The following is a 12,299-nucleotide window of genomic DNA, read 5'->3' as shown; positions in this document are numbered from 1 at the left end:
GGTTAGCACACCATCCAGCGCCCCTGGCAGGCCGAGCCCGCACCGGGGACAGAGTGAGGACCACCCCCATCTGTCCCCCAGACCCCAACAGTGCACGAAGGACTGCAGGTTCTCCAGCGCTCACGGAGGCCGCATTATAACACACAGAGGAGCCTGAGAGTGACGCCAGGTTGCAGGGGCCCCGAGGTCACGGGCTCTGGGGCACGGCGTTACCTTGAAGGTGCTCTTGGAGAGACTGGACAGGTTGAAGCTGTAGTACAGCTGTTCGTCCGTGAGGGAGCAGCCGTCCGTCTTCACTTCGTCGGGACAGACCAGAGGAGTCTCCCACTCGAACACGAAGTCACACACACTGGTCCTCAGCAGTTTTGGCGTTCCCTGTTTGGGAGGGGGGCCCAGGTGTGAAATCCACGTGGATTAACAAGTACAGTAACCTCCCCGCTCCCCCCGCAGGGCTGGAGACCCCTGCCCCAGGCGCTGTGGGCTCAGAGATGCTCCCAGACCAGCAGGGGTCCCGGGTGACCCACGGTGGGCTCTCTCCGAGAGCAGGGAGCCACCATCCTCGCCACGGGCAAGCAAGCAGCAGCCCCACCAGGCAGGCCTGCCTGCACCCAACTCCCCTCCGCCCCCAGGCCCGTGTCCCTGCACTTAGCATGCCAATACTCCAGACCACCAGCTCAGAGGAAAGGGTGGGGGTGGGTCTTTAAACTTTGCGACAGGGAAGCCTGAGACACTGAAGAGTCTCCGGCGGCAGAGGAGGGAGCAAGTGTTTCCTGTACATTCGAGGGGCTGTCCCCACCCACGTCTCTGGAGACTGAGGGGATGTTTATACTGAGGGCGAGACACAATCCAGCCGGACATTCCACAGGCCAAGTATCTAAATAAATATCCATCAACGTCCTCACTGCCTCCCCTCCCTCGTTCAGCGGCAGCCATAAAAACAGATGAAGAATTTCATTAATTGTTGCTGAGAATGCGTTTTTCTATTAATGTACACGGAGGAAGTATTTCCACTGAAGATAAAAAAATGCAGGGGAAGCAGAGTTCATCAAATGTCTCTCTGAACTGGACCGCACATGCAGCGTGAGATGCCCTGCTTCTGAGCCCCGCTGAACACTCATCGCTCTCAGCACTCCACCGCTCTGAGACCTAGCGCGAGTCTGGGGGGCACCTGTGGACATGCGTCCAGACCCCCCCCCCCAAGACACGCGAACGCACGTGCAGAGACAAGAGGGGCTAGCGGATCATGGCTGCCCACACCTCGGTCATTCGGGACTCCCCTCCCGCCCGGCAATGTGTGAACGGAGGCGACATGTCGGTCCAGGAGCTGTGAGGTTTCCACGCAGACGCCCAGGATGGCAGCCCTTCCTGGGAAGGCGGCCGTGAGCCACTTCCTGCCACCATCCACTCACCCACGTCGCCCATTCCCATCAAAGGACTTGTAAGGTTTCCAGAATTTAGGAATTTCAAAAGCACAAGTATGGGGGAAGGGAGTTTCCGACAGACACGTACGCAATGCTATATTTAAAATGGATAACCAAAAAAAGACCTGCTATATAGCACAGAAAACTCTGCTCAACGTTAAGTGGCAGCCTGGATGGGAAGGGAGTTTGGGAGGAGAATGGATGCATGTATGTGTCTGGCTGAGTCCCTTCGCTGTTCACCCGAAACTATCACAACACTGTTCGTGGCTATGCCGTTGTGCTGTTCGGTCACTAAGTCGTGGCCGACTCTTTGCGACTCGATGGATCGCAGCGCGTCAGCCCTCCCTGTCCCTCACTGTCTCCCGGAATTGGCCCAAATTCATGCCCACTGAGTCCGTGATGCCACCCAACCATCTCATCCTCATTCCTTAAACGACTATACTCTAATACAAAATAAACAGGCAGCACAGGGGGCTGAGACCCAGGCCGCCAGCACAGAGCTGTCCGGTGGAGCAGAGGTGGGGACCCCTGCCTCTGCAGGGCCACGTGACGTCAGGCAGCCCTCCCAGATCATCACGAAACGGGGGCCGCAAACCAATGGTTTATCTCCTGTTCCCAGAGGGAGGGCAAGAGAAAACTTACACAAAACTCCTTACAACAAAACAGCGCTCTTTTTTAAAGGAAGCTGTTTTTTAACTGCAGATAAAAGGAAAATCAATGGCCTCCTTAAAAGTAGATGGTACACTATCATAGCTACTGATACTTTTATCCCAAAGCTCTTCTTTCATTTGCTAATTTGTGAAATATGAATTATATCCGAATGATTACAGCTGCCAAAATGTCTGACTTCCCAACAAGAATAAAATCAGTAATGTTAAAATTTAAAAAGAGAAAACCAAAGTTGACATTTTAGTGTGATGGTAGGCAGGGAGCTCAGACAGTAAAGAATCTGCCTGCAATGCAGGAAACTCGGGTTCAATCCCTGGGTCAAGAAGATCCCCTGGAGAACAGAACGGCAACCCACTCCAGTATTCTTGTCTGAAGAATCCCACGGACAGAGGAGCCTGGCCGGCAACAGTTCGTGGGGTCGCAGAGTCAGACACGACTGGATGACTAACACTTTCTTTCACTCCCAGGCAAAGGTGAAGGCTACTTCTTTGCTCGAGCATTTATCACAACAAGCCTCCTTGTGCCAAATCTGCCCTGGTGACTCCGGGGGGGCCCACTTATTGCTAAACTGAGGGCCTGCAGTGATTCCACACACCACTGACAGTACACAGCGCGAGGCAGGCGCTGTGGACACGGGCAGCCTTCGTCCGAGGCAGGCTTCGAGGGCCTCCGGCTCTGGCCGGCCGGCCCGCACACCGATGCCTCATACACCGGTGCCCACTTACCATGCTCACGCCCCGCTTACAGTGGAACGTGATCAGTGAGGTGTAGTTGAAGTGCCGGTCCGCCAAGCAAGGAGTGCTGCTTTCAAAGTTCAAGTAAACTTCGTTGGCTATGGGATTGAGGATCGGAGGTCCTGCCACTCGGCCAATATCCTGAACAGAGAAAGCAGATGACGTTTCAGGAAGGTAATCGTTCCCCAGGTTAGAGGAGTAAGGGCTGACGGAGAAGTTACAAAAGTTGCACGTCCTCAGTTTTGAGGACAAGTAGCACCTAAAGAAACCGTGTTACCAGCGGCTCACGTGAAAAGTCCTGACAGTGAGGCACAAAAAAGAAACCTCACTTTGCCGGTGGGCATCGACTACATGAGCAACAGTGGCTGTGCTTCTGCTCAGGGTGGGGCTTCCCTGGGGGCTCAGATGGTAAAGAACCCACCTGCAGTGCAGGAGGCCTGGGTTCCATCCCTGGGTGGGGAAGATCCCCTGGAGAGCATGGCAGCCGACTCCAGTGTTCTTTGCCTCGAGAATCCCACTGACAGAGGAGCCTAGAGGGCTACAGTCCATGGTGTTGCAGAGTCGGACACCACTGAGAGACTAACACTTGACTAAGGGACAAATTTATCACCAAGGCATCTACTCAGGGTCCACTTTCAAAGATTCTAGGCAACAGGAGTCTCAGGTCACACCCGGAAAGCTGCTCAGGCCCTTGACCTGCCGGCCGGAGGCTGGAACCCACATGGCTGCCCCGTCCCCTCAGCGGCACCGAGGCGTGTGCACACAGCACACACTCACACCCCCACCACCTTCTGCGGCTTCGCTCGGCCCTGGCACACACCGGCCGCTCAGCCAGTGTTTTTGAGCAAATAGACACACAAATCAAAGAAATGTGATTGGCCAGGAATGGTGTGTATGTATATGTGTGTTTATGTGTGTGAGAGATGAGTGTGCGTGTGAGATGAGTGCATATGTGAGACGAATGTATGTGTGTGATAAGTGTGTGTGAGATGAGTATAGTGTGTGTGTGAGAGATGTGTATGTGGTAAGTGTGTGAGAGATGAGTGTGTATGTCAGATGAGTGTGGTGTGTGAGAGATGAGTATGTGTGTGTGGTGTGTAAGAAATGAGTGTGAGATGAGTGTGTGGTGTGTGTGCTGTGTGTGAGATGAGTGTATGTGTGGTGTGTGAGAGATGAGTGTGTTTGAGACGAGTGTGTGTGTGTGGTGTGTGAAAGATGAGTGTGCAGTGTGTGTGAGATGAGTGTGTGTGTAGTGTGTGAGACATGAGTCTGTGTGTGTGAGATGAGTGTGTATGTGTGTGTTTGAGATGAGAGTGTATGTGTTTGAGATGAGTGTGTGTATATGGTGTGTGAGAGATGAGTGTGCAGTGTGTGTCAGATGAGTGTGTGTGGTGTGTAAAAGATGAGTGTGCAGTGTGAGAGAGGACTGTGTGTGGTGTGTGATAGATTGTGTGTGTGTGAGATGAGTGTGTACGTGTGGTGTGTTTGAGATGAGTGTGTGTTTGAGACGAGTATGTGTGTGGTGTCTGAGAGATGAGTGTGCAAGTGAGTGTGTGAATGAAGCCACACAACATGCTCTGTTCACCACGCTAAGGCCACGATGACACACCACCCTCTCTGGTTAGAGAACTTCCTCTATTATTTTTAAACCTGGAAGAAGGTAGCCACATGGGAGAAAACGGCTCCCGGCTACCGCCGGGAAGGCTGACCGCAAGCACTTCCTGCCAACACCAACTGTCCAGGCCCCGCGCTCATCACACAGCCACGCTCTGGTCAAGCTCACATCACGGCCAACGTCCCCAACTGCTGCCCACGTCTTTCCCTACCTGCACCACCGGTAACGTCCTCCTGTTACAAGGACACCTCAGTCCCTCGGGACCAGACTCACAGTTAAAACAAGCAGGAAACAGCCCACTCCAGGGGTGCATTTCACTTCAAATAACACACGCTGAGCACTGCGCAAAACATGAACTCGTGAAGGCGATGTTTGGAGAGGCCCAAACCTACGCTGGGAAATGCTGGCGTACACCGAAGCTTTCAAGGCAGAATGCTTGGTTGTTAGCCAACTGGCTTATGCCCTTAATAATAAACTCATTTACCAAAGAACATGCTTGTATTTCACAAGCTTTTCATGACACAAGACCCGCACTTAAGCAGACACCAAGCTCCATCAACATCCTTGGGGACTTCTGACCTGATATAAAAATGCCGTCTCTCCGCACACGTGTTCACATTTTCTCCCGTACCTTCTATCACAACAAGAGACAGCTTAATGCACAAACCCTCACATTCCTCTTCCCCTGGCGGACCCAGAATCACAGAGTCCCAGCTCACGTCCCCATTCGTTCTGCCTGAAGACTCTCCACCGACAGCAAGACACACGACACGCTGGGGGTGCTGCTGAAACCCCCTGCGGGGCGACCTCTGCCCTCGGGCCCCACACTCACTATCGGGGGGCCGTCCACGGGAACCTTGCACACGGCCGTGCCGGCGGGGCAGGCCAACCCGTGCATGGGGTTGAGCGGCTGGCAGATGTTGATGTAGAAGTCGGGGCTGGTGTCGGAGCGGTCGTCCTCACTCTCATCGTATGCTTCGTAACCCCCGGTGCGGTGGATGAGTGGGGACAGGTCGATGAGGGAGCTGCCGTTCCTCACGGAGCACTCGGTCTATCAGACGGGAAACACACCTCTGGGTTGGCATCTACAACAACTGAGCTCCTGACCACTGACCAGCAGTCACCGCGAGGATTTAGGCTGAACGAGAAACGCACTAAAGGTGGATCAACCACCACCCCCCACCACGTGTTTTGCTTTATTTAGCATCGGGCACTCTGAACCAAGCGTTATCGGGGCCACGGGAGTGGACGAGAAGCGGGTGGGGTGCCCCAGGACCCATGGGAGAAGTGGAAGGCCCCTAGGTTGGGCGGGCTGGGCCGCCCCGGACTCACCGTCTGCTCGCAGGCCAGGGGTGTGTGCCAGGAGAAGAAAAGCGTGCACGTGCGCTTGTCCAGGGAGATCAGCATGGGCCTGTTGGTGGGCCCGACCTCAGGCCTGCACACGAAGCTGATGACGCTCTTGTAGCTCAGGCCGGTCTTGGAGGGGCAGGGGGAGCCGCCCTCATACACCAGTTGCAAGACCTGGTCCACGTAGGTCAGCCTCTTGCTCGCCTTGCCCACGCTGATCCTGGTCTGCCCAAAGCAGGCCCCTGTGCCCAGCGCAGAGCCGGTGGGAAGGACACACAGTCAGGGACCCAAAGCACTTGCTTCCTGATAACGTACTTCCTGCAGACCCAGATGCTGCAAGCCACAGCCTGCACTCCTGGTAGTGCTACCCAATTTCAGCAAATGCTACACATCTAATACTTCACCCCATGGTTACAAATCACCCCCTCACAGCCCCCGCCCTGACCCCAAGAGGATTGCTGCCGATGAAGGCATCTGATCTCTTCGCTGGAGGGGGAGCGTGGAGGGCAGGCCGCACTCACCCACGCCGTTGGCGCAGTTCTCGTTGTCCCCGCACACGCTGAGGTAGACTAACCCCTTCTCGCTGTAGGCGGCGGTGAAGCCGGCCCGGCCGCTCAGAGAGCTCAGGTCAAACAGGTGTCCTGCACGGGGTGGGCGGTGGGACACAGTGACCCCTCACCCACCTGCTCAGACACAGATCCCACGGGCCATGAGGCCCCGGACTCCTCGTGATGAATCTGCCCCCTTCACCGGCTCGGCCCTGAGAACCTTCCTGACCCGCTAGAGAGTACTGGGGGGAGGTGGGCGTCCTCCTGGGGCCGGGCCTCAGCAGCTCCTGTGATTCGGGGTGGGGGGAAGTTGGGGAGGCCCAGACAGCACTTCCCGCTGCCAGAGAAGCACCCTGTGTTCCCAGTGCTGAGACTCAGCAGTTCCCTGGGTGCTCCTCCAACCTCACCCAGATTAACCCTGAAAGGGAACAGGAGATCGACTCCAGCTCCACAAGCCAAGAGCCAGGGACCAACAACCCCAGAAACAGGGGCAGTGGGAGCACAGGTTTCAGGGGGACTGGCCGTCTCCTCCACTGAAGGAGAGTCCCGAGTCAACAGCAGCCCGCAGAACTGGCACAAAAGGCCAACGTGCACCCTCCAGACAGGACACTGCCTGCTTCTCAACCTCATCCGGGGCCTCTCATCATGCCGGGGGTGGGGTGGGCGGGTCCCTCACTGCAGGGGCAGGGGAGGCCCGCGGGGTCCCTCACTGCAGGGGCGGGGCGGGGGAGGCCGGCGGGGTCCCTCACTGCAGGGGCGGGGTGGGGGAGGCCGGCGGGGTCCCTCACTGCAGGGGCGGGGCGGGGAGGCCGGCGGGGTCCCTCACTGCAGGGGCGGGGCGGGGGAGGCCGGCGGGGTCCCTCACTGCAGGGGCGGGGTGGGGGAGGCCGGCGGGGTCCCTCACTGCAGGGGCGGGGTGGGGGAGGCCGGCGGGGTCCCTCACTGCAGGGGCGGGGCGGGGAGGCCGGCGGGGTCCCTCAATGCAGGGGCAGGGCGGGGAGGCCGGCGGGGCCCCTCACTCACCCGTGGCGGGGTTGGTGACCTGGCAGTCGTCGTGCACGTTGCTCTTGACCGCGCAGGCAGCGGCCGTGGGCCAGGAGAAGGTGTATTCGCAGTCCTCCACCGCGCTGATGAACATGGGCCTGGAGTTCTAGAAACGAGCAAAGACAAAGGCGGCTGCCAACGGGCCACAGGGCGGACCTGGGAACAGCGCCGACCCCCGTCAACAGGAGCTCCCCTGCGCCGCCTGTGACTCATCCGTCCCGGGGTCTTCGTGGGACAGAGGCAGGTTCAGAAAAAGCAAGGGGTCAGTGTCTGCTCCGGAGACGCCCCCGAGGGCCCTGACACACACGGACGAGACGAGGCCTGATATCCACGCAGGGGCCAGGGGTGTGTCCCTGCAGCCAAGCAGTGAGACGGGGCGCAGGGGACGGGCAGGCAAAGGATGAGCAGAGGGCCACCATGAGTCATGAATGAGGAAACCCGCGGTCATGCTCTAAAAACCGGAACTGAAGTTTGTTACGGGAACAAAAGGGGAAGCGCCTCCAGGACTAGTGACAACTGAGAACCGACCGACCCCGCACCGCCCAGGCGAGGAGACTCCCCGCCTTCCGGACGTGCCTCGTCCACGTGGCTCAGGCCAGCCTGGTGCAGCAGGACCCTTCTCCCCAGATAACCCAGACCCGGGCACCCGCATGCAGAGCCCCCTGGGGCCCCTCACCTGTCCTGCTCAGCCATGAGCCTCTCCGCTCAGTCACACAGGGAGTCTATGGGGGCCCAGAGTGTCTGCACCCCAGGAGCTTGGGGGTCCAGGCTCAGCCTCCGCATAGTCTCCAGAGGAGAACCTCAGCATCCACCCCGTCCAGGGGGGCAGGCCTCAGGCCCCCAGGAGGCTCTCCCTGGGGCTCCCCCACCACCAATTCTGGCCACACGCAGCTAGACAATGACACTGAGTGGGCTAGCTCAGCCTGTCCTCATGGCCCATAGCCACAACCCACATCTCCCACAAAAGCACCTTCATCTCGCAGATGGACTTGTCCCCACAGTAAAAAAAAAAAACAGTTCAGGAAGACAATTAATTCTGCACCCACCTCCACACTGCACAGACCAACCCTCTGGGGAAGGGACTGCCCAGAGATGAGACAAGACTCCGGCTCTCATGCACCAACCACAAGCCAGCAACGGGGCCCGGAGCCTCCGGTCTCTCCTCTCTACCCTCGCCGGAGCTCGTGTTGGTAACGGGTGACCAGCTGAGAGGGATGAAGGGACTGGGGTGCACGGTCAGGAAGCGGGAGAGCTTGGCTTGGAACCAGGTCTGCCGACCTGCCGTTTTTACCCCCGAAGATGAGGGGCAGGCTGGCAAACGGCAGTTCTCTCTCCAGCCTCCAGGGGGCTGAGTCAGACTTTGACAATGATGAGTCACACAGTCATGTCGGACTCTTTGCAACCCCTCAGACTGTAGCCAGCCAGGCTCCTCTGTCCATGGGATTCCCCAGGCGAGAATACTGGAGTGGGTAGCCATTCCCTTCTCCAGGGGATCTTCCCAGTCCTGGGACTGAACCCGCAGCTCCCACATTGCAGGCAGATCCTCGACCACTAAGCCACCAGGGGAGCCCCTAACTCTGGAAGTTGAATTGCCAGGGTGGGCACCCAGGACCACAGGCCCAAGGCCGCACTGCCTGCGTCCCCTGTTAGGCCGGGTCACCCTGAGGGCTTCACCATGCACCCGAAGGAAGTGAGACGTCAGTCCTGCTGACTCAGGACCCACGCCAGGGTGGACACAGCTGGGTCACTCACCACGTGGCTCTCGCTGCACGTGAAGCGGATGGTGGTTGACTTCTTCCGAATTTGGTCTGGACACAAGTCACCATCAACGTACTTCAGGAGGGTCAAGCCCTGGCTCCACTGAGGACTGTCCCGCACCCTGCCCAGGTTCACGGGCTTGGGGCCGCCCAGCAGACACACGGCCGCCTCCGGAGGGCACGGATCTGTAGCACAAGCAGAGACGATTAAGAGCGACCATTGGCCGCTTTCCAGACTAGGACTCACAAGGCACCTAACGTCTGGCACGCGACACTCTGACTCTAACAATCACTCCAAAATACCAGTGGTTCCCATTGTTTAAGTCAGATGCTGATGACACCACGAGCTCTCGTGGCATGAAACATTAATTTACTGCAGATGGACTGGGGGGGGGGTAGATGTGGAGAGTCAGGAGAATTCAGGACAGGACAGCCTCAGTTTTTCTGACCCCCAAATGGGATGAAGCTAAGAACACCCAGACTGAGCCCAGGGGACGTTGTGAATGGCCTATGTCCACGTGCTATCTTTATTTCAGAAGTCACCAAGAACTGCGCCAACTCCCCAGTCCTGGAAATGTCTGAGTCACCTGCCTGGGGAAAGAACGGGCGGGCCCCACTTCATGGACTGAGAGTGTGGGGTCACCAGGCGGCCAGCACACAAAACAGGGAAGTGGCCACGGCCACACCGCATGCAGCAGAGAAAAATCACTCAGGATGTGAGTGGGCTGCATAGACCTGCCAGGGAGACAGAACAAGCTCCGTCTGCAGGACCCCAGCAGGCCGAGGGGGGCATCGGGGTCACTCCAGGTTGCTGCTCCTGGTCCCCTGGGTCCAACCAGCTCTCGCCTCATCACTGGCACCAAGGGTCTGGGTGCATCGTACCAGGACCCCCACCCACTTTACTGTCAGTAAATACAAAGGGTGTGTGGCCACATGGCCATTCGCCGCCTTCCAATCTCCTGCCCTGGCTGAGAACCACCCACCACCGTGATTACCTCCCACTACCTCCGTCTCTTGACACTTCAAACAGGTCCTCACGCTCCCAGCACGCCTTCAGCACTGACTTACCCTGGACCACACCAGGGCCTGGTCATCAAGACCCGCAAGTCCTCCTTCCACTTCCGGGCTAATGTGTCCCGACTCCCATGTCAGAGAGTGACATGACTTCGAAGAATCCGTCCTGACTCCCTCTCTCCCCCACAAACTCCCTACGAGCCCCGAGCCCGCGCGCCCCCCGCTCACCTGAGCCAGCCTGCGGGGACAGGGACTTGCACACGTTGATGAGGTAGTGCTCGGTGGACCCTGTGCCCGTGACAGCCTCCCAGTTGTCGCTGTACCTCGACAGAGACGAGAGGTCGTAGGTTTCCCCAGCCTCGTTTCTGCAGGGAAGGAAAAAGCGCCCTGGTGAGGTGCAGCTGGATTCCGATTCAGGCTTGAGCACCCCGGCTGGAAAGGCTCAGTGCACAGGAGGAGTGTACTCCTGACACCCAGGGCACCAGACCCTACCAGAGGCTGGACTTGACCCCTGGGGTCTCCAGCTCCAGGCGGAATCAGCAACGACACAGCCTGAGCTCAGGAAACGCCAAGCCTTGGTGCAACGAGATTATGTACTCAACAACAACAGAAAAAGCAAAGTGTAAGTGCGCGCCCTGCTGAGGGCAGTCAGGAGACAGGGGTACACAGACGGCTGACACACGCGGCGCCCAGGGCATCCCGGTCAGGCCACCTGCTGAACAAGCCCGAGGCCCCCAGCGGTTCCCGAAGTAAATGCAGCTGGCGTTGACCTCCCTGGAGAAAGTTTACTTTCTGCACGAACCCCAGGCAGGGACAGGTACTGAGAGTCAGCCCTCCGCCGGGTGCAGAGTCAAGGCTGAGAAAGACACTCAGCCTGCCCAGGGGCCCGAGTCAGGTGGGGACACAGGGCGGCCAGAGACACCACTTCACCTGGGGAGACCAGAATCAGCCACTTGTTCAAAACTACATGCCAAAGGCGGGTGGTGTTGATGGAAACGGATAAAAATCGCCCATCCTATGAAGACTGGAGAGGCCACAGGTATTTTTTTTTTTTTTTAATGTACAGTAGAACAGATGGTAATCAGAGTACAGAGAAAAAATAAGGCAGGGAAGGAATATGAAGTTTGGGAGGGGAAAGAGGAAGTGAGATTTTTAGACAGTGGCCAGAGAAGGCCTTTCTGAGAAGGCCATCTCTGAATAAGCTTAGGATGATGCGGAAGAGCCTGCCCCACAGGGAACCGGGCAGAGGGAGCAGTGGGAACCAGGAGCTTGGGGCACAGAACGCCAGGGTGTCCACAGGAAAACACGGGGCCCTGTGTGGACGGAGCAGAGCAGACAGGAGCCATGGCACAGTGGGAGCTGAGGCTGGCAGCGGGGCGGGGGGTGTTCCAGCCCACCAGACGACTTCAGCTGGTAGCTCCAAACGACACAGGGGCTTCATCGCATCACGGGGCCGCAACGACATTGGCCTGGGCTGACTTACAACCTCCCAGGACCACTCTGGTCTACGGCCATACCACTCTGAACACACACCTGATCTCGTCTAATAAGACCTCTAACCCCTGTGCAGGGCCAGTCCACGGTGGCCAGGGGATCACTGAGGGGCCGCTGCACCCATGCAGGGGGAGACGGGGATGGTCGAAACGGGGGGCGGAGGGGGTTGGTGCTGCTTCTGGAAGACAGAACTCTAGGTACTTTGAAAGCTGAGGGACCATTAATGGGATGAGTGAAGGGATGGGGCTGGCATTAACATCGGCATCTGTGGGAGACAGACATTTGCAGAAGCTGATCCTCAAGAACTCCATAGAACGGATAGAGATTTACTGTAAACGGTTAAAGACCTAAAAGAAGAAACTGCAACTATAATAAAAGGGGGGTGGAGTGGAGAGAAGAAATGAGAAAGAGTACCAAACAGAACTCAGTCATGAAAATCAAAAGACAACGAGCAGGTGGAAGAGCAGATCGCATCAGCTGATGAGAGAGCCAGTTAACGGGAAATGGATCCACGGAAACAGAATGCGGTACAGAAACAGGTAAAAAAGACACTTAAAATATACAGTGCATACGACAGGCGAAGTTAAGATATGATTAATAAAAGGCCCTCAACAAAAGGCAACCTTCAAAAATGCAGTCACTGAAAATATTCCTAA

At 57.3% G+C, this 12,299-nt stretch overlaps 1 protein-coding gene across 1 annotated transcript in view; it reads right to left on the bottom strand.

Annotated features, from left to right (window-relative positions):
- Positions 1–12,299, bottom strand: part of IGF2R (insulin like growth factor 2 receptor) — a 102,308-nt gene that overhangs the window by 15,436 nt on the left and 74,573 nt on the right. The window contains exons 30-37 of the mRNA XM_086316668.1: positions 10,378–10,514; positions 9,131–9,321; positions 7,358–7,484; positions 6,308–6,427; positions 5,772–6,028; positions 5,272–5,490; positions 2,816–2,965; positions 214–375 (exon numbers count right to left, since the gene is read on the bottom strand). Of these exons, the coding sequence (XP_086172794.1) occupies positions 214–375; positions 2,816–2,965; positions 5,272–5,490; positions 5,772–6,028; positions 6,308–6,427; positions 7,358–7,484; positions 9,131–9,321; positions 10,378–10,514 (1,363 nt within the window). The remainder of the gene's footprint in view (positions 1–213; positions 376–2,815; positions 2,966–5,271; positions 5,491–5,771; positions 6,029–6,307; positions 6,428–7,357; positions 7,485–9,130; positions 9,322–10,377; positions 10,515–12,299) is intronic.

The sequence above is a fragment of the Bos grunniens genome, chromosome 9, assembly GCF_055505025.1.
Source record: "Bos grunniens cultivar Pamir isolate PY7600 chromosome 9, Bosgru_T2T1.0, whole genome shotgun sequence".
NCBI classification, from domain to species: domain Eukaryota; kingdom Metazoa; phylum Chordata; class Mammalia; order Artiodactyla; family Bovidae; genus Bos; species Bos grunniens.
This window is presented reverse-complemented; position numbering and strand designations above follow the sequence as displayed.